Here is a 22298-nt window from a genome sequence, read left to right as displayed (position 1 = left end):
GCCAAATACAACAAGTTCTATAAGCCTCATAAAGAGGTAAACTCCTAACGAATATTTTATGTTGTTTATGTCAATTGTTTGCTAGTTGTAGGCTTTATGATTTGGAAATAATATTGCATGTATAATTAGAGAAAACATAGATCCAAAGCCTTTAGGGTTGTATGTGCACCATAGGACGTTGTAGTATACTAAAACCCAACAGTGGTATCAGAGCCATGTGTTGTTTTTTGTTATTTGATGCAATTGTTGTTTGTTCAAAGCTGAAAAAATCATTTTTTTTGGACTATGCCTGATCACCACGAGGTGGTGACGGGTCTGGCAGATTTTTTGGTTTTCTTGGCAGAATTTGGATTTGGATAATTAACTATGGATTGTTTTCTTGATAAAAAAATTGTTTTTTTGTGTTATGAAAATAATTAGCTTTATCCAAATAGAATATAATCATCAAAATTTCAAGTTTAGTGTTAGTTTATATGATAAGCTAATTTATTTGCAAATTGTTGACTTGGTATTATCTTGCCTTATGAGTTAGAATAGATCAATGATATATTATATGGTAATTTTATTAGTATAAAATATTGATCTAAATGTTTTTAAAGAATTGCATAACTTGTCCTCAAGTTATGGAAAATGGAAAGTCTCTTTCATAAAATGCATTAAATGTATAAGTTATGGAAAAACAAAAGTTTTCAAGAGTTACAAAACTTGCCCTCAAGTTTTGGGTTCATAAATTAAAAAAAATTAATTAAAAGAGATTAATAATTCCATAATGACATGGTTTAAGATTAATTAAACCACCAAGTATTTTAAAAGTTTAAAATACACCCTTATATTATATAGAATTATAAGTTAATAATTATATATATGTATAAGACAAGTCAGTCTTACCTTTAGTAGGCCTCATTCACGAAGCCGGTCTATAAGTGGGGGTATAAGGTTACTGCCTATAAAATGGTGGTTTAATGGGTGTCCACTCTCACCCACCGCTTCCTTGACTGGTGGAGGGTCGTTAGCCGAACGGGTAGGATAGGACATGAATTCTCATTAAAAGTATAATGAAATACCAAGTAACTAAATACTTATAAATTTCCAATCTTAGTTACTTAGGAAAAATGTGAATTTGGTGCTAACCCATGAAATTGCACTTTGCACCTTGTTAAGTCGTTAGTGGAGCGTGTGTGGTTAACCGGCACACTAATCTGGGACTCACAGTGTGTAGCAAATGGTAGCTCGATGTTTGTTATAGATCAATGGAGCATGTGTGGTTAACCGACACATTTATTAGGTGATAAATGACATCGAGAGTACCAAGCTAATTTGTAATGTTATTCACACCTTGTTTGTGATCCTCGGCATCCCAGTCACAAACTTGAGAGGGCACAATCGAGATTAAACATACCATTGAAAAGTTCAATGAATCTCAAAGAATCTAGGAATTTCAATTTATTCAAAACTTAATAATCAATTTCGTTTTTCATGGTAGAAATTGGTAAATCGTCATTTACTTACCTTCAAATATTTTACAATTGGATTACGGCATCCCTTTTCCGAATTGTAAAATATTGTGTTGGGTCCTAGCCTTAATATTTCATTTGGGTGTTATATTAAGGACTTAAATCAACCAACTTGAATTTCTCCCTTATAAGATTTCTAGCTCTGACAACTATGGTCTTCCCGAATCCTTTCTTTATAAAGATGATATTCCACAAGACGATCAAGGTGAAAGATTAATCCCTTCTTCGTGTTGTAGTGGTACTTCACTTCCTCCACCTCCTCAAATAATTCTCCCTAACCCACAAGTTCAAAGACTTGAAAAGTTCAAGGTCACTCAAGCTCAAGCCCTATTGGCTAGCAAACACCAAGATGGAAGGTCCGTGTGTGCACATGTCTTAGAGATAAAGTCACACATTGACATCCTGGGAATGTTGGGTGTCGTTGTTTCAAGGAAGTTGGCTGTTGAGTTGGTTCTTCAATCACTTCCTAAGTCATATAGCGGGTTCTTTAAGGACTACTATATGGGAGATCACGACATGTCCCTTATTGATCTAACATATTTGCTTGTTGCTGCTGAATCAGGAATGATTTGGCACACCGGTAGTGCAAATTTGATTGGAAGATCTATTTCCCAAACTTCCATAGACATTGACAATGGCAACATTGGAAGTACAGAAAAGCTTTCTCTTCCCAATGGAAAGGAATTGGTCATAGTCAACTCGGTTGACAAATGGTAAAGAGAAGGGCTAAGTCTGAGATAGTCCCATGCACCATTCCCGAAGAATCCATATGTTTTGTTGCCAAAAGAAGGTGCATTGGTTGCGAAGCTGCCATACCTACCTGAAAGATCGCAAGGAATGTAAAGTCAAAAATTTTGACTCTACTTCAGGTAAGTCCACTATCTAACTCTATTAAGTTCCTATTTGGAGATTCTTAATACATGATGTAATGTAATTACATTTTGATGTTTTGTAGGATCAAAGGAATGAAAGGAAACTTAAAGGAAGAGTAAGCTGATTCTGAATGCAAAGAGATGGATTTCAATTGCATGGTTCGGTGATCAGAATTTTGAACTGCTGCTTAAGAGTTATGATAAATTGCTTAGGAATGGATAACAACATAGTTTTCATATGTATTTCCATTGTAAGGAAACGTTTTCCACAATTTTAATAAATAAAAGATAATTTTGATTTTATTTTATTTTAAGTTTCCTTACAATGGCATTTGTGAAAATTGTTGTTTATGTGTTTCCATTTGATAGCAATATTGGAAAATGGATTTGATTCTTTCATTTGTGGTAGTGTCAAGATTTACCAAATAAGGAAAGATTCTCATCACCCAAGGTTCAGCTGGATAGAAACTTGGAATCATGCAACTTGTATTGTGTGATGAATGAGAAATTCATCTTTGGGAAATTAAGACTAATTCCTTATTCACATGTATATGTGAGTCAAGTGAAGGACTAGGGGATCGGGTATACTTGGTTGTATGCTGATCAGGTCCGCCACAAAGAACGATAAGACTATTTGTTATGATTTACTAATGTTTAGTAAATATGGTTATACTTACAAGATTAGGTGTAATTCTGAATCATTGGAAAAGTTTCAATGTATGGTAGAACGACTAAGAAGAATCAAATTAGGCAGAAAGATAAAATTTTCTCCAATCTGAAAAGAAGGGAGAGTACTTTAGTATCGTGTTTTATGATCATCCTAGTGATTATGAAACCATATCACAATTGATCCTCTAAGGACATATTAGTGCATTTGTATGGCTAAGAAGAGGAATCGTGAATTGTTGAAATGGTTAAATCAAGAAGACAAATCATACTTCGTTCCAAAATCAGGTGTTAGATTCATAGTCTAAGATTGTAACTTGAGTGACATGGTCTTAAGGAAGGTTTATAACACTTATCAAATGTAGAGTAAAATGTTTTCTACTCTTGTACATTTGAAATTGGTAACTTGTGATGTTTTGGATAAAACAAAGCCCAACTAACGCCAATTGTGTAAAGTGTTTGTCTTGATAAGAAACCACACTAACTCTTGAATATTTGTTGTCAAGTAATGTTTCTTGACAAAGAGAATCTTATATGTCAAGAGGTCAGTGGGAGTCTTAAGATCATTACATTTTTCAAGAACTAATCAAGAATAACTTATTGTTAATCACTAGCGCACAACTTGAGGTTTGTAACCTATCGTGTTGACATATTCTTGTTTCTGTACCAATTCCAGTTAAATTTCACTATGCATATGAGTTCTATGAGTTCTCAATTGTTTGCATAACAACCTGGAAGCAATGGTAGGCCCTTGAGCTGCCAGGTGGCGGGAAATTAAGATTGAACAAGTTCAGTCCATATGAGTTTGGATTTGTCACTAACCTTGTCTTGTGATTATGGTTATGACAAATTCACATGGATAGAAACACATACACCACAAAATCTAAGTTTCATAAGGTTTCTCTCCGCTTAATGAAAATGATTGTGAGGAAACGCTTTAACTAAGTAGATTTTAAGGAGATAACAATTGTGATATTTGCCTTCTCAAATACGATTATGATTATGGCATCCCTCTTCATAGTTCGAATTGTGAGAAATGGCAAAAGGTCTAAACATTTGAGACTTATTATTGTAATTTCTGAAATTGTTTAGACACACATGTGAGCTATCTAAGGAAAGGTGTATCATTTTGAGGAGCCTAGATAAAGTCTTATCGAAGCATCTTGTATCAGAAATCTGAACTTTGGTAAGAAAGTCAACAAGTATTGATTTCTAGAAGTCCAACTTATTTCTGGGTACATGTCAAAGCTAGTAGGAGCATAAGTGTTATGCTAGTAAGATAATGATTATTATGCTAGTGGGAGCATAATTATTATGGTAAATGTTGCAAGTTAGCAATGTTAATTATAGAAAACAAAAGTTTCAATTTGCAAAGTTGCAGAGTTTGGAAAGTTGTTTTGCTAAAATTAAGGGAGAGGAATTCATACTTCATTTCAATTCTAAAAGTTTAGATTGTGAGATTTTAATCAAATTTAGTCATAGCAAGAGACTTGTAAAGTATCAGGTCGTTGTTATCAACCGTGTCCCATATGTTTCGGATATAGGATCGATTGCATTTGCTATAATATTCTCCTGTTCTAATTTTCCATATGCCTAGGACATTAAGAGGGAAAAGACACTAGAACGAGATATGGCTAAAATGGTTAAGCAATTGTCGAGGACAATCTGAGGTTTACCAAAGATTGGTTGCTTATGGACAGTTGGAAGTATATTGTAAATTTTGGAAGGACCATGTTGACATACTCTGAGAAGAGGTAACTCTTGTTCAAAAGTAAGAGTCAAAATAGGAATATGGAAATGTTTCCATTAGTAGAAGTTATTCTTTAAATCTGTATAAGATTAGAAAAACTTAATGCAAGAAGGATGTTCAAAGGAATGTACTTTGAATGTAAGACTTCATTTCCATGGAATTCCTCTCCATTGGAATACTTGTAATATCTGTTGCCAAGTCTTTGTGACTTTTCTGCATAGTCCTTTCAAGAGGATCATTGCATATATGTTTAGAATCTAACAGATTTTAGCATTTATGATAAGGATTTGGAATTGTGAAATGAGCATCATTGAAATGTTGTCTATTTATCTATTTCAAAAAGAAAGGACCATAGCAAAACATAGTGTGCATGTTTGGAGCATGGCATAACTATTGTTTTAATTCAAGTATTAAGTTGATTAGTCGAAACATTATACAATGAAAAATGTGTAATCAATATGGTGATTAAATAAAAGGTGTTTTATTTATATTCATAAGTTTTAAGACCATATTGGATTCGATTATTCTTGTGTTTCACTTTGCATGTTTTGACTTCCCAAATAACTAGGTTATTCAAACTATCCACAGTCGATCATAATTTGGAAGTATGTATTGAGGCAAGACTATCATGACTCTGACTTTAGATTGTCTAGGTGTTTTAGACATAACACAAGTTTGTTGCAGTGTTCATGAGTACTCCTGGAATAAGATTCGAGTATTGGATTAAACCGACGCTCATCTGAATCACTTCTTGGATTTTATCACGAGTGATTGTGAGACGATAATATCATATATTCTTGAAACCAAGACATGTGAGTTGTAATTTGCAATTCGGTTGCACATTGACATATGTAAACGCACCAGTAACTTGGTGTTATAAAACATATTGTTGTGTGTGATTTGATGAGTAAATACAAGCAAGCATTTGAGTCAAAGTTTAGCCATTATTTTTACCCTTAGAGGGATAAAAGCGATATATGTGGGCCCCTCGATGATTTAGTGATGACAGCCCTAAGTGCTTGGCCAAGCCTGGACAGATTTGATTTGCTCAATTAGTCGGTCGTCATAAATCGGAAATCGGGAAACAACAGATGGACAGAGAGAATGATTATAATCCATGTCTCAGTCCATATGATATCTGGAATGGAGGAATATATGATCCCTTGTCTAATGGACGCGTCATTGACTAGGTCAGAGTTCGATAGAGGCTTTTGATCTACGATTACTAGTCGGGATTTTGGAGTCGTACTTACAATAATAGTTATTAGACTTATCTAAGTGGGAGACTGTTGGATTAGGTGTCTAAGCCCATAACTATTATTGGTATGTCCTTTACCGGAGAGTAGCATGGTCCATTTCGGGTTTCATATCACCAGGACAATTTGATAGGATGGATACTTGAGTAAGAGGTTACTTATGATTTATTAATATATTATAAGTTCTATTATATTAATATGAAATCATATTATTTAAATAGTATTGATCAAGAATTAATTTGGAATTAATTCTGTGATAAAAAGAGACTAATTAAATATATGGGGATTGATTTGGTAAATCAATGATTCTTATAGTGTGGGCCAATTGTTATTTAGGATGGGCTAAACCAATATGGTAGTTCATGGATAGTCCATGGAGGTTTAACCCATGGAGCCTATGTAATATGAAAGGTCATGGGCATTAGGTTTTGCATGGATGTAACCCTAGACTTTTTCACACTATAAAAGGACTCCCTTTGCACCCAAAATCGACTACTAGAGTTTTTGGAGTTCGTTAGAGCCGATTTTGCAGTTAGCAACATCTCTCTCAAGTTCTCCTTTGTCCTAGGTGTGTTGTGAACCGTTTCAGGCATCACACTTGGGGTGCTAAGTTATTAAAGGCCAAATACAACAAGTTTTACAAGCTACATAAAGAGGTAAACTCCTAACTAGTATTTTTTGTTGTTTATGTCAATTGTTTGCTAGTTGTAGGCTTTATGCTTTGGAAACAATATTGCATGTATAATTAGAGAAAACATAGATGCAAAGCATTTAGGGTTGTATGTGCGCCATAGGATGTTGTAGTATACTAAAACCCAACAATTCCTTAGCGTCCTTCTTCAATTCTAGATTCATTTAGGCTCTAAATATGCATCCAGCTGCTCCCAAAGTACCGATCCACTCGAATTATCTGAAAACAACACATAAACGCTAGCAGTACGAGAATTCTGATAAAAGACATGAGCTGAACATTATTTAAACTAATGAAAATCAAATGTACAAATTATGATGCTAAATGCTAATAAAAACTTCCCTAAAATATGCATAAAATGGCATCTATCAATAAACTAGAAATCTTTTGTGACTATTAAGATTCTACTTAATCAAGCTAAGATACTCTAAGTCGCATCAGAATACCAATCATATTCTCCAAGATATTTAAGTATACTTAGAGTAGACTTAAAGATGATCGTATTTTTAGAATTCACAAATATTAAATTTTGCCACACCCAGAAATAAAGTCCTTCCTTTAAACTAAACATAAATTGTCACACTTGAGGTGTAAGACTTTGTTATAAGCAACAATTATGTAATGAATTTGATATATGGAGATATGATACTTTCATTAATATTTGTTGTGTTATATATTAGCATGTTCAATCCGTGAATAAAAATAATAATTCTAAAAGGTCCATAGTCGATCATATTTGTCGGAATAAATATCAAGGAATACTAATATGAATTGGATCGGTTGAATTTCAGAAGATGAAATTTGCAAAAGGGTTGCAACCAAATTCATAAGTAGTTGTTGGGAACAACTATGGGACATGACCCGCTTCAAGATCAATTCACGGATCTTCCTCATGAGTGACCCTTAGACACGATAGTAACTTTGTATCCTTAGACCTAAGATAAATATTAGGGACTCAAATGTGAGGATTTTTGTGGTTTAATATGGTTCTTCCCATCTCCTTAATCAAGCAGTCATAAGGTCATCGTTAGGTACAATATTATCTCCATAAGAGCCATAGTGGTCAAAGTGGAATTTGTTACTCTTATGTGTTGAGAGTGACACATATAAGTGATGGGTTTTTGAGCATTCTAACACTTCCTAAGTGTACATGCAACCCTAATAACATTGAATCTATGTTTTCTCTATATACATGCATGTTTCCTTTTCAAGGTTATTTCCTAACTAGCATGGCATGGGGATTACATAAAAATATAAAACTAGTAGAAATACATACCTTGTTGTTGCTTGGATTCCTTGAAGACTTTGTGAGCCTAGCACCCCAAATGTTGTGCCTCAAATGCTTCACACAACACCACAAAACTTGGAATAACTTGAGAGAATACTTCTAGCACTCAAAATCGGTTATGCCCTCTCTAGTAACACTAGGTCACGATTTTGCTAGCCATAGGGTTCCTTTTATAGTGTTGTCACAATTAGGGTTTACACATGAATGCCCTTAATTGTCATGACTCTTGATTTCCCATGACCCATGGGTTTGTAACTCCCATGGACTATCCATGGAGCTCCATATGGTTATAACCAAACCCATAAACCATGGATCATTAATCCACCATAAAAGAATTGATGATTATCATAATCAACCCTATATATTTAATTAGTCTCACTTTGATCACCAAATTAATACTAGATTAATACTTGATCAATACTAATTAAATAATACTATTATTAATATATTAGAACTTATAATATATTAATAATCACAAGTGTACTTTCTCTCATTTTGTCTATCCAAGTATTGCAATGCCATGCAACCCAAATGGACCATGCCGGGTCGGGTCAAGTACATACCAAATAAAGTTATGGACTTAGACACTATATCCAACAGTCTCCCACTTGGATAAGTCTAATAACTATATTTGCAAATATGACTTCAAAATCCGACTAGCAATCGTAGCTCTTTCAAAGTCTCTCGGAACTGAGATGATGATGATACGCCATTTAAGATAAGTGATCATATAATCCTCTGTTCTCATGATATCAGCCGAACAAACACATGGAACATGGTCTTACTTATTGTCCAGCATTTGTTTCTCGATCTCTGATTTGTTTCGACATAGAACTAAATTGAACACATCAACTAGGTTCTGACCGGGCCCGATACATAGGTCAAAACCAAATCATCGAGGGGCCCAGATATCGCTTCTATTTCTAGAAGGAACAGATAAACTTCGACTGATATGCTTATACTAACTACTTGTTGAATTATTCACAAATGCACGTTTTATGACATCGAGTTACCAATGCGTTTTCGTGCAATCAATGAATAACCAACTCATAGTCAACAACTCATATCTCTAGGTTTGAAGATTTATATGATATTACCGTCTCACGATCACTCGAGATAAATTCCATGAAGTGATGCAAGTGAGCATGGGTTGAATCCAATACTCAGCCCTTATGAGTACTCATGAATGTTGTAGCAACCATTGCATTGTCTAAAGCACTTTAGACAAATCATACAAGCCAAATTCATGACAGTCTTGATTCATATCTACTTCCAACATATGACTGACTGTGGATGGTTTGAATAATATAATATATACCATAACATAATTATTCTGGAAGTCAAAACATGCAAAGTGAAACACAAGAATAATACTAATCTTATATGGCCCCAACACTTTGAGTGTAAATAAAACACCTTTTATTTAAGCACCATATTGATTACTCATTATTTATGTTTCGATTAATCAACTTTATGCTTGAATTAAAACATTAGTTGTCCCATGCTCCAAGCATGTACACTATGTTTTTCCAAACAACAATTATGCCATACTCCAAGTATGCATACTATGTTTACATATAGATTAATTGACAATATTCCAATGATGCTCATTTCACAATTCCAATCCTCGTTGTAAATGCAAGAATACCAAACTCTTGCCATTTACTGTAATCTGTTAGATTCTAAACTTATATGCAATGATCCCCTTGTAATGACTATACACAGAAGTCACAAAGACTTGGCAACAGACATTACAAAGTATTCCAATGGAAAACAATTCCATGGAAATGAAGTCTCAAATTCAAAGTACATTCCTTTGAACATCCTTCTTAGCATTAAGTTCTTTAATCTTACACAGATTCAAAGAATAACTTCCACCTATGGAGACAATTCCATATTACCATTTTGACCATCACTTATGAACAAGAGTTGCCTCTTTTCAAAATATGTCAATATGGTCCTTAGTCTATACTTCTAATTGTCCATGAGCAACCAATCTTTGGTAAACCTCAAACTGTCCTCGACAATTTTGCTTAATCATTTTAGTCATTTCCAGTTCTATTCCTTTTTTCCATCTTAATGCCCTAGGCATTTGGAAAATTTAGAATGGATGAATATTATAGCACATGTAATCAAACTTATACCCAAAGCATATGGGACATGATTTATGCTATAAAAATTTTTATTTGCCATGTTTTCATAATTCGAACTATGAAGAGGGATGCCGTAATCATAATCGAATTTTGAGAACGCAACATATATAGAAATTCCTTATGTTGAACAATTCCAACATAACATTCACATATATCCTTGACTAAAGTTGATAAACTCAATCTAAGCTGGTAGAATTGGAATGAAGTATAAAATCCTCTCCCTTAATTATAGCAAACAACTTTTCAAAGCAAATTGAAACTTTTGTTTTCTATAATTAACATTGCTAACCTGCAATATTTAACATAATCGTCATGCTCCCACTAGCATAATGATTACCAGCATAACACTTTATGCTCCCACTAGCTTTGACATGTACTCAGAAATCAACTGGACGTCTAGAAATCAATACTTTATTGACTTTCTTACCAAAGTTCATATTTCTGATACTAGATTGCTTTGATAAGACTTTATCAAAAAACATACACCTTTCCTTAGATAGCTCACATGTTTGTCTAGACCTTTTGCAATTCTCACTAGTTAGTGTGCCGGTTAACCACACACGCTCCACTAACTATATGAGAATGCAAATATCATAACCGCTATCTACTTAAAATCTTCTTGGTGGAAGCGTTTCCTCACCATCATTTTCATGAATCGAAGAGAAACCTTATGACACTTAGATTTTATGGTGTATGTGTTCCTATCCATGTGAATTTGTCATAACCATAATCACAGGACTAGGTTAGTGAGACTTCCAAATTCATATGGACTGAACTTGTGCAATCTTAATTTCTTGCCACCTGGTAGCACAATGCCCACCATTGCTTTTGGGTTGTTATGCAAACAATTGAGAACTCATAGAACTCACAAGCATAATCAACTTTCAACTAGAATAGACACAGAAACAAGAATATGTCAACACGATAGGTTACAAACCTCAAGTCGTGGGCTAGTGATTAACAAAACTCTTGATTTAGTTCTTGAAACTATTTCAAAATCATTTAGACTCCCACTATCCTCTTGACATATAAGACTTCTCTTTGTCAAGAACCATTCCTTGACAATACAAATATTCAAGAACTAGTGCGGATTCTTATCAAGTTAAACACTTCTCACTATTGGTCTTAGCTGGTCTTTGTTTTATCCAAAACATCACAACTTACCAATCTCAAATGTACAAGAATAGGAAACATCTTACTCTACATTTGACAAGTGTTATGAACTTTCTAAAGACTATGTCACTCAAGTTACAATCTTGGAGTATAACTCCAGGATTTGTTTTTGGCACGAAGTATGAATTATCTTTTGATTTAACCATTTCAACAATTCACGATTCCTCTCCTCAGGCAACAAACACACTAAGGTGTCCTTAGAGGATCAATTGTGATATGGTTCCATAATCACTAAGATAATCATAAAACAAAATACACAAGTACTCTCCCATCTCTTTAGATTAGAGAAAATTTTATCTTTCTGCCTTATTTGATTCTTCTTATTCATTCTGCCATACATTGAAACTTTTCCAATGTTTCAGAATTACACTTAAACTCGTAAGCGTAACCATATTTACTAAACTTTAGTAAATCATAACGAATAATCTTATCTACCTTTGTGGTGGACCTGACCAGCACACAACCAAGTGTACCCAATCTTTTAGTCCTTCACTTGACTCACATGTACATGTGAACAAGGAATTAGTCTTAATTTCCCAAAGACGAAAACTTCTCATTCATCATACAATACAAGTTGCATGATTCCAAGTTTCTATCTAACTGAAACTTGGGCGATGAGAATCTTTCCTTATTTGGTAAATTATGATACTACCACAAATGAAAGAATCAAATCCATTTTCAAATATTGCTATTAATGGAAACATATAATCAACAATTTTTCACAAATGCCATTGTAAGGATACTTAAAATAAATAAAATCAAAACTTTTCTTTATTTTAAAACTTTGCGGAAAACTTATCCTTACAACCCATATGAAAACCTTGTTATTATCTATTCCTAAGCAATATGTCTCAACTCTTAAGTAATAGCTCAAAATTCTGATCACCGAACCATGCGATCAAAATCCCTCTTCGCGATCAGAATCATCATATACTTCCTTTAAGTTTCTTCACTTTTCTTTGATTCTTAAAACATCAACATGTGACCTAGTCACATCATGCAATAAGAATCTTAGAATAGAAACTTAATAGAGTTAGACAATGGACTTTACCTGAAGTAGAGTCAAACATTTGACTTTACTATCCTTATGGACTTTTAGGTAAATTTGGCAGCTTTGCAACCAATGCCCTTCTTTTGGCAACAGAAACATATGGACTCTTTGGAAACGGTACACGGGACTATCACAGACTTAGCCTTTCTCTTTACCATTTGGTCAACCGAGTTGACTATGGCCAATCCCTTTCAATTGGGAAGAGAAAGTTTTTCTGGACTTCCAATGTTACCATTGTCAATGTCCATGGAAGTTTGGGAAGTTGATCTTCCAATCAAATTTTGCTTTACCAATGCTCCAAATCATTGCTGATTCAGCATCATCAAGCAAATAGGTAAGATCATTAAGGGTCATGTCGTGATCTGTTATCAGGGAGTGACCAAGTCAACAGCCAGCTACCTTGAGACTTCGACACCCGACTCTCCCGGCTTGTCAATATGTGACTTAATCTCCAAGACCTAAGCACATATAGACTTTGTTTGCCAATAGGGATTGAGTGACTTAGAACTTATCATGTCTTGAAACTTGTGGGATAGGGAGATTTATTGGAGTAGGTGGAGGAAGTGAAGTATGATTTTCAGTCCCACTAATGCATAACAAAGGGATTGATCTTTCACCTTGATTGCCATTCGGGATATCATCTTCATTAGAAAGCTTCTTCCTAAAGATTTGGGAAGACCATAGCTGTCTAAACTAGACATCTATAATGGGAGAAATTCAAGTTAGTTCATTTAAAGTCCTTAATATAACACCCAATATGAAATATTAAGGCTAGGACCCAATAACCTATTTATAACTGGAAGAGGGATGCCGTAATCCAAATTATAAAATAGTTAAAGGTAGGTAAATGACGATTTACCAATTTCCACCATGAAAAAAGAAATATAATTAAGTTTTAATTGGATTTGAAACTCCTAGATCTTTTGAGATACATTGAACTTTCAATGGCATGTTTGAATCTCGATTGTGCCCTCTCAAGTTTGTGACTGGGATGCCGAGGATCACAAACAAGGTGTGAATAACCATACAAATTGACTTGGTACCCTCAACAATATTACCTAATCGATGTGTCGGTTAACCACACACGCTCCACCGATCTATAATAAGGTCAAGTTACCCTTTGCCACTCTTACTAGTCCATGTTAGTGTGCCGAATAACCACACACGCTCCACTAACGACTTGGTAAGGTACAAAGTGTAATTTTATGGGCTAGCACCAATTTCACATTTTCCTAAAGTAACTAAGATTGGGAATTTATAATGTATAGTTACTTTATAATTCATTATACTTTTAATGAGAATTTAAAGTCGTATCCTACCCGTTCGGCTAATGACCCTCCACCGATCAAGGAAGCGGTGGGTGAGAGTGGACACCCATTAAGTCACCATTTTATAGGCAACAACCTTATACCCCCCTTATAGACCGGCTTCGTGAATGAGACCTACTAACGGTAAGAATGACATATTCTTATACATATCTATATAATAAAATTATAATAATAGTATAAGTGTTGATTTTTAAACTTTTTAAAAATCTAAGGTTTAATTTGGAATTAAAGTATTAGAGTGTAAGACTTTTCAAATTCCAAAACTTGAGGGCAAGATTTGAAACTATTCCAAGTCTCTTCAATTTGTAACTTATGAGTTTTAATGGTTCATAAAAATGAAGACTCTTCATTTTATGAAACCTCTTTAGTTCTTTAATCATAATTAAAAGAAGTGACTCTTGGTTATCCATAACTTGAGGACAAGTTATGGACACCATCATACCCATTAAGATCATGAATTAAACACACATGGAGGTTACACATAATTCCTATGATCTTCTAAAAACTCATAAGAACACAAATTCATGTCAAGCAATTTCAAGAAATCATATAACTATATACAATACTTGAAAATTGATAAAAGTCATGCAAAAATGGGTTAACATAATCATTATCATTTTGAAAAACAGATTTTACAAGTCCAAAACAGATTGGGATAATGATCTTAATCCATTTCCAGCAACAAAACTCGAAAAAACTGCCCAGCACGCTCCTACTCGCCGAGTGCATTATTCTACTCGTCGAGTAGGATAAATTTGTTCATGGACTCGGCGAGTCCTTCCCATGGACTCGGCGAGTCCAGTCGTCAGAGTGCAGAATTTTCGATTTTTAAGCAGTTTTGCATCAAGTATACAGAAAACAATCCTAGGCTCTGATACCACTGATGGGTTTTTGAGCATTCTAACACTTCCTAAGTGTACATGCAACCCTAATAACCTTGAATCTATGTTTTCTCTATATACATGCATGTTTCCTTTCCAAGGTTATTTCCTAACTAGCATGGCATGGGGATTACATAAAAATATAAAACTAGTAGAAATACATACCTTGTTGTTGCTTGGATTCCTTCAAGACTTTGTGAGCCTAGCACCCCAAATGTTGTGCCTCAAATGCTTCACACAACACCACAAAACTTGGAATAACTTGAGAGAATACTTCTAGCACTCAAAATCGGTTATGCCCTCTCTAGTAACACTAGGTCACGATTTTGCTAGCCATAGGGTTCCTTTTATAGTGTTGTCACAATAAGGGTTTACACATGAATGCCCTTAATTGTCATGACTCTTGATTTCCCATGACCCATGGGTTTGTAACTCCCATGGACTATCCATGGAGCTCCATATGGTTATAACCAAACCCATAAACCATGGATCATTAATCCACCATAAAAGAATTGATGATTGTCATAATCAACCCTATATATTTAATTAGTCTCACTTTGATCACCAAATTAATACTAGATTAATACTTGATCAATACTAATTAAATAATACTATTATTAATATATTAGAACTTATAATATATTAATAATCACAAGTGTACTTTCTCTCATTTTGTCTATCCAAGTATTGCAATGCCATGCAACCCAAATGGACCATGCCGGGTCGGGTCAAGTACATACCAAATAAAGTTATGGACTTAGACACTATATCCAACAATAAGGCACCTGACTAAAGTTGAATACCAAATGAGAATGATTGTGATCCATATCTCATGTTTAAGATCATGTCTGAAAAATAGGGATAACTGAGACGTCACCTAGTTACGTCAACTGAAGCTATGAGTTGTTAAGAATGGGATGTTGTTGAATGACACTTCGTCATGTGTTGTTGGGGGCAGTGAAATGTTGCTCGATGTTCACCACTATCTATATCATTCTATGATTCAATCTTGTGCAAATGAGAGATTGTTCATTCTATATGCTCACTAATGATCATAAAATAATATTACCAATAACATATGATCCTATAGGGTCACACCAATAGCAAGTAGACACCAATTGGTCATTTTATCTAATGAATTTGATTCATAGTAAAATGCCATAACTCTTGCATCTATTATTTCATGAACAATAATATTGTATCTTAATTCATATTGTATGAATTAACTTAAGTGTGTTAATTACATCATTTAAAAGTTAAATGATTTAAATAAATTGTACAACTTTATTTAATGTAAAAATCAAATAATATATATATATATATATATATATATATATATATATATATATATATAAAGGTTATTTAAAAGAACTGGAGTTTATATTTTATAAAGAGGTTAACGTAACTTTTATAAAATATAAATTTAAGAGTGTTAGACCCTCTCTCACTCTCTGTCCTCTTAATTTCATTCACGCACTTTCTAGTGAGTTTAGGTTTAATTTCCTCTTAGTTCCTCCAATGCAAGCTCTTGAAAGGTTCAAGACCCATAATTGCTTTGGATGACTTCAAGAAAGACATTAATGATAAAATCTTGGGTTTTATCTTCCTTACTAGCTCTTGGAAGAAACTTGACACACACTCACACATATATTTTCCTCTCCCTACAGGTTTAGCAAAAGGAAGGAAAATGCATGAACTCTCTATAATACCAAATTCGTATTTGGTGCTTCAAACTCAAGAGCTTGTATTTTGCAAGATTTGAACTAGAATTCGGTTATGTTGCAATCTTGCTGATAGATTATATCTAGAGAGGAACCATTCCTTGTGTTCTTGCCATCTTCACCAACGTTTAAACCTTCAGAGAATATTCAAGGGCTTCAGAGGTTGTAACCCATATATCCCCTTATGCTTGTTTTATATTATCTTTCATGTTCATGTAAAGTGATCCTTTGGTGGTTTCTCCTTGTTCAAGTTATTTATATAATTTCCTTAAAAGTCTTCCATTGCAAAATCTCTTGATTTTATGATTTTCGAAATCCAAGCTTGAAGAAACACCCAATAATCCTCATCCTTCTTGGAGACATTAGCTTCGATTTAAACCCAAGTTCTACCATTTTCAATCAAAAAAACGAGAGATAGAGGGTTCTGAAGTGGAGCTCACCGATTAGGGTTTTCAGGGGAAAAAGAGAGTTCCTTAGCTCATTTCTTTGACTCTCAGACCACCTCCAAGGTATGTTTCAACTTCATCAGTCCCTAGTGTTCCTCCCAACCCCTTTCCGGTGATGTGGTGGCCGGAGTAGCCTATTGTAGCTCTCAATGAGCCGAAAAATTGATATTTGCTAGTTTTTTGGTTTTGCTTCTTTTTCTGTTGAATTGAAGGAGTTTCAAACCTTATTAACACTTGATGATGATGATTCTTAGTCCCTTTAGCATGTGAGAACAATTTTGGAAAACAAGAACCAAGTTTATAGCTTCTAAAGGCATTAAGTTTATTCTTATACACTTTGATTTCAGGATAGGGTTATTGTTACTATTCACACACGTGCTTTTCATTTTGGGTTTAAAAGGTCCTTATTTTATTTTTTGAGTGTTACCGATCCTTACACTTTCAAATAATGGGTTAAAAGAGGGAATATGACAATTTTGACTAGGTTAACCGATTTCTTATGAGTACGTGGATGTCCATGTGTGACGGGATAACCGATTCTCTCTTATTTATAGACATTGGTCTAGGGTTCCATTGGAACCATCGATTCACTTACCCTCATTCAAACCGATTTCTGTCTCATTTTTCCTCAGAGATGGCAGATGATGAAAATGGGTATCTTAAACTTGAGCTAAACTACGGGGGGTATTTTATTCAATGTCCATTCTAGTATGCTGAAGGTAAGAAATTCTTATCTACAGACCAGTACTTTGTTGGTATGAATTTTCGTGATTGTGTTACGTTTCTTGAACGTTTCTTGGGTGACCGTTGTGCAAAAATGTACTTTTTATACCCAAACAAACTCTTGCATAATGGTATTATAAAAATAGAATGTGATACAAAGTATGCCGATTTCATACATGTTTCATACGCTATAGGAGGAGGTAAAGCATCATTATTCATTGACTACTTTGGTGACGAATTAGAGGGTTGGTTTGTGTAAAGTGAAAATGAAGTAATTAGTGGTGATGAGATGGAATCAGTTTTTCAGGGTCAAAGAGAAGAGGAGGTAGACATAGAAAATTTCTCAGTGGACTTGGATGAATTGGGTGAGAAATATCAAATGAACAAAACTAGGAATGATGTTTTTGTGAGTAAGTTGTGCATGGATGATGAAGATGAAGTAGGTCAAGAACACAACCAAGAACATAACCAAGTAGATGATGACATTGCTTTTGATGAGGAAGGTGAGAATAACCTTGCATGTGAGGAACAAGCATATTTAATAAGGAAATCCCATGGAAAAAACAGAAACCAATATGGGGAATGAGATTTGAGAATCCAAAACAGTTGAAGCATATGTTATGTAGGTATGAAGTTGCTAGTGGATATCAATTATGCTTCAAGAAAAATGATACCAAAAGATTGTTAGTATTATGTTGTGATGGAGCTTGTTCATTTAGACTATGGGCATCATGGATGGGTGATGAAAAATCTTTACAGATTAAATCATTGCAGCCTGATCACAATTGTGCTAGGAATTTGAAGATGCGGTCAATTGTAAGTTGTGCCTGGATTGGAAGTCATTTCACTAAGAAAACTATGCATAGGCAGAAACTGAGTCATAGACAACTTAGACTTGAGGTTATGACAAATTTTGGAATAGATGTTAGTGATGGGCAATGCAGGAGGGCAAAGAAATGTGCTTTGAGCATAATTGAAGGTGATATTAAGGAACACTATGCAAGACTATGGTCCTATGGTGAGGAAATAAGAAGATCAAACCCTCGTTCCACTGCGAAAATGGATACTAATCTAACGTCAGATGGAACAAATGACTTCAGTAAATTCTATGTTTGTTTTGCTGGACTAAAAAAAGATTGGATGGATGGTTGCAGAAGAGTAATAGGTTTAGATGGATGCTTCCTCAAAGGAATTTGTAAAGTCGAATTGCTTGCTGTTGTAGGGAGCGATGCCAACAACCATATTTTTCCTATTGCATGGTGTGTTGTAAATGTAGAAAACAAAGAGAACTGGAAGTGGTTTTTGAACTTACTTATTGATGATCTTGACCTTGTCATAGGAAATGGCTTGACACTGATGTCTGACCAACACAAGGTACTTTGTTTGTTTTCATGTTATTAACTTGTTGTGTTCCATGATGTTAATTTATTATTTGTATTGTAGGGACTAATAGAGGCTGTAAAGGATCTAATGCCTCATGTTGAGCATCGGCAGTATGCAAGACACATCTTTTCCAACTTCGGGAAAAAGTATCCTGGAGCCCTCTTTGAGAACATGTTCTGGGCTGCAAGTAAAGCAACAACAGAAGTTGCATTTCAATCAGAAATGAAATAAATTCAATTGTTAAGCCCAAAAGGATATACCTATTTGATGGATAAGGATCCTAAAGCTTGGTCAAGGTCACATTATCAATTAGGTAGATGCGACTCAGTAGAGAATGGGCAGTCTGAAAGTTTCAATTTTGTAATAGTAGATGCTAGGAAAAAGCCTATCATAACAATGCTGGAAGAAATAAGGCTTTACATGATGGAGAGGATGTACAGAATGAGAGCAAAGGGGATGGCATGGGAAGACAACCAAGTTTTTCCGACTATAATGTTGTTGTTAAATGACTTGAAGAAACATCAAAGGTATTGGCAAGTGTATGCAAGTGGTCTTAATCAATTTGAAGTAAGAAGTGGTGTAGAAGGTTTTGCAGTAGACCTTGAAAGAAAAACTTGTTCTTGTAGATTATGGCAAATGAATGGATATGGTTGTGTAAATTCAGTTGCTACCATATGTTACCTAAACAGGAATGTAGAGTCATATGTAGCCTACATGTTCAGTGGTGCAATGTATAAGAAGCCATATAACTACAACATAGCAGGCATGAATAGGAGTTTTATGTGGCCTGAGACAACGTACATTCCAACTTTTACACCCAAAGATAGAAGGATGCCTGGTAGACCAAGTGAAAAAAGAAGAAGGGATGCATCATAAAGGGTCTCTCAAACACATACAATGTCTAGAGCTGGAAAGAGAATCAAGTGTAGTGTATGCAAAGAGAGTGGGCATACAAAGGCCACATGTAAGAAACTGAGTGAGGGCACATCTGGAAGGAGAAAAGTTAATGTTAGAAAGAGTAAAAAGGTAAATGACCAAATATAGAATTGAAACTTGTTTACTTACCCTTCTATTACTAATTGGGTTACATTACTACATTTTTGCAGGGTAGAGTTCAAACTGAGATCCAAGAAGAGGTTCAAGCTGAAGTGCAGACTGAGAACCAAGATGGGGTGCAGGGTGAAGCGAAGGGGCAATAAGAAATGACCCAAAACCAGGAAGAACATGAAGTGAAAGCAGAGGCAACACCTGCAACCACATCTGCAAGACCACCTGGTAGACCATCTCGAAGACCACCTGCAAGACCAAAATGCAAGACCATATTACAGGGCAAGAAAGCAATCTAAGAGGATAACGTTGATGAAATTGGGCAAGAATTTTGGTGGAGCAGGGAGCACATCTGGGAAACCTTTGGATTTAGAATGATGTGGTTGTTGTCTTATTTAAAATAGGTTATGTAAAACTTAAGTCTTTTAGCAATTTCCTTTGCGGTCCACGACCACCAACACAACTATGGGTTCCTTTTAAAAACAATTTAAGTATTTTGTATGTGTTATTTTGTTAAGACCAATGCACGTTTTGTAATGGAATCAATTAAGTATGTGGTTCACTTATGTGTCTGTGTTTGCATATGCTTCTGTTTGTGGTCCATTCATGTGTTTATTATGATTGGAATCTTGGTATTGATAACTGAACCAATTTCGTATTCAAAGTACATAAAGTAAGGGTAAAGTAATGACAATACATGTATGCACATCTGTTAAAAGTACTTAAACTGCGAATGACTTCCATTGATAACTTAACCCATGTGTTGTTACATAAGATACATACAAAAGTGTCAATTGTTATGACCCTACCCATAGTGCATGTTATACGAAAAAGATTCCCACACACTACCCATATTTATCTATGATATCCACACTATCCAAAAGCTTATACAAACCATCCCATACACTTCCTAAAAGATTATACAAAAGCATCCAAAAAGCTATGCATACCCATATCCTACCAACACTGAAACACTTCCTACATGAAACTATTAAACATCATCATGAAGCCACATCCACAAACAAACCCATATAGTATTGCTAGTTTGATCTTCAGGTAAACTTTCTCCCTTTGTTTAGTCAGTTTCAACACATGTGTAGCAAAGAGTTGTTGTTCCTCCATCATCATAATCTGCATATCCTTCATTTTTGCCTCAATCCTTGCAGAACAACAGTATGTATCTCCATTTGCATCCCTTCTCATTTCATTGAGTATGTTCTTGTAGTGTGCATACGGTCCTTCATGCTCCAGATCAATCCAATCATAGTAGTTACATTTTACCCCGTTCATCTGTAACAAATATAATATCATTCAATTCACATTCGTATGAAGAGTGTTACAATCAACTAAAGTGAGATTTCTTACCATCGAAAATTAGGGATGTCAACGGGGGCAAACGGGATGGGGAGTGCATCCTCCGCCCCCGCCTCGAAAATTTCCCCGTTCCCCCGTCCCCACCACCGCCCCCGAAATGTTCAACCTTCCTACCCCCGCCCCGCCCCCAAATCCCCTTTATTATCCCCGCCCTCGTCCCCGATTGATTTTGGGCTACCTTTTTTTGGGCTAAAAGAAGTTGTTATTTAGGCAAAAAGAAAGCATTTTTTAGGTAACAAATAGTTATTTATAACAGAATTTTCGATGTTAAAATAAAAAAGTTATGACATCTTAAAAGCATTATACTAACAACTTAAAAACATGTTTTTTGATGAATTTTGGAAGCTCAAAATCATGTTATTTTTTATTATATTTATATAATTAATATATGTAAATATATGTGGAATTTATTAACGGGGTCCCCATGGGGGTTTCGGGACGGGATTGCCCAACCCCGCCCCTGCCCCCGAAATTAAAACAGGGGTTAACCTTGCCCCCCGCCCCATTTTTTTAAAAAACATTCCCCCAAACTGGACGAGGCCCCCACGGGAACGGGGTCCCAAAGACTTTTTGACATCCCTATCGAAAATAGACAGTTGAAGAACCTTCGAGCTGGATTGGGCAACGTCTATGACATTCTCTTCTTTGCAGGGTAACGACAACCACAATTGGGGATGGGTTCAGTTGGGTTACTCCAAAGCATGATTACTCCAGCATTGACATCGATTGGATGAGCCATCATCGAAGGATCTAGGTTTTATGCTTCTTGTAATAAATTAGGGGAACGAATTTGTGTGAAGTGGCTAATGGAAACCCTCGTTCTTAATGTAGGTCCACATGCCAACCTGGAGCTTGCGTGGATCTTACATGGGCGATGGAAACTCTCGTAACCGGTTACAACAGGATACAAAGGGTCATATTCCCTCTTTAACCCACTATTTGAAAGTGTAAGGATCCATAACACTAAAAAAATAGAATAAG

The 22298-nt window shown here is 35.1% G+C and overlaps 2 protein-coding genes across 2 annotated transcripts; both read left to right on the top strand.

Annotated features, from left to right (window-relative positions):
• The first annotated feature begins 18095 nt into the window (after positions 1-18095).
• Positions 18096-19127, top strand: LOC145157694 (uncharacterized). The gene is made up of 2 exons (XM_079076698.1): positions 18096-18887; positions 18957-19127. Exons 1-2 carry the CDS (start codon positions 18096-18098, stop codon positions 19125-19127), a joined length of 963 nt encoding a protein of 320 aa, XP_078932824.1.
• Positions 19128-19163: 36 nt separating this feature from the next.
• LOC145157693 (uncharacterized) lies at positions 19164-19772 on the top strand. The gene has a single exon (XM_079076697.1). It carries the CDS (start codon positions 19164-19166, stop codon positions 19770-19772), a length of 609 nt encoding a protein of 202 aa, XP_078932823.1.
• The last annotated feature ends 2526 nt before the right edge of the window (positions 19773-22298 follow it).

Source organism: Lactuca virosa, chromosome 2, assembly GCF_052849685.1.
Source record: "Lactuca virosa cultivar CGN04683 chromosome 2, Lactuca_virosa_CGN04683_v6, whole genome shotgun sequence".
NCBI lineage: Eukaryota > Viridiplantae > Streptophyta > Magnoliopsida > Asterales > Asteraceae > Lactuca > Lactuca virosa.
This window is presented reverse-complemented; position numbering and strand designations above follow the sequence as displayed.

Excerpts from the sequence above, each read along its gene's own strand:
- LOC145157694 (XM_079076698.1), top strand. The coding sequence starts at position 18,096 with ATGAGATTTGAGAATCCAAAACAGTTGAAGCATATGTTATGTAGGTAT. Across the intron at positions 18,888-18,956 it reads TGATGTCTGACCAACACAAG|GGACTAATAGAGGCTGTAAA; the intron begins GTACTTTGTTTG and ends TTTGTATTGTAG.
- LOC145157693 (XM_079076697.1), top strand. The coding sequence starts at position 19,164 with ATGGATAAGGATCCTAAAGCTTGGTCAAGGTCACATTATCAATTAGGT.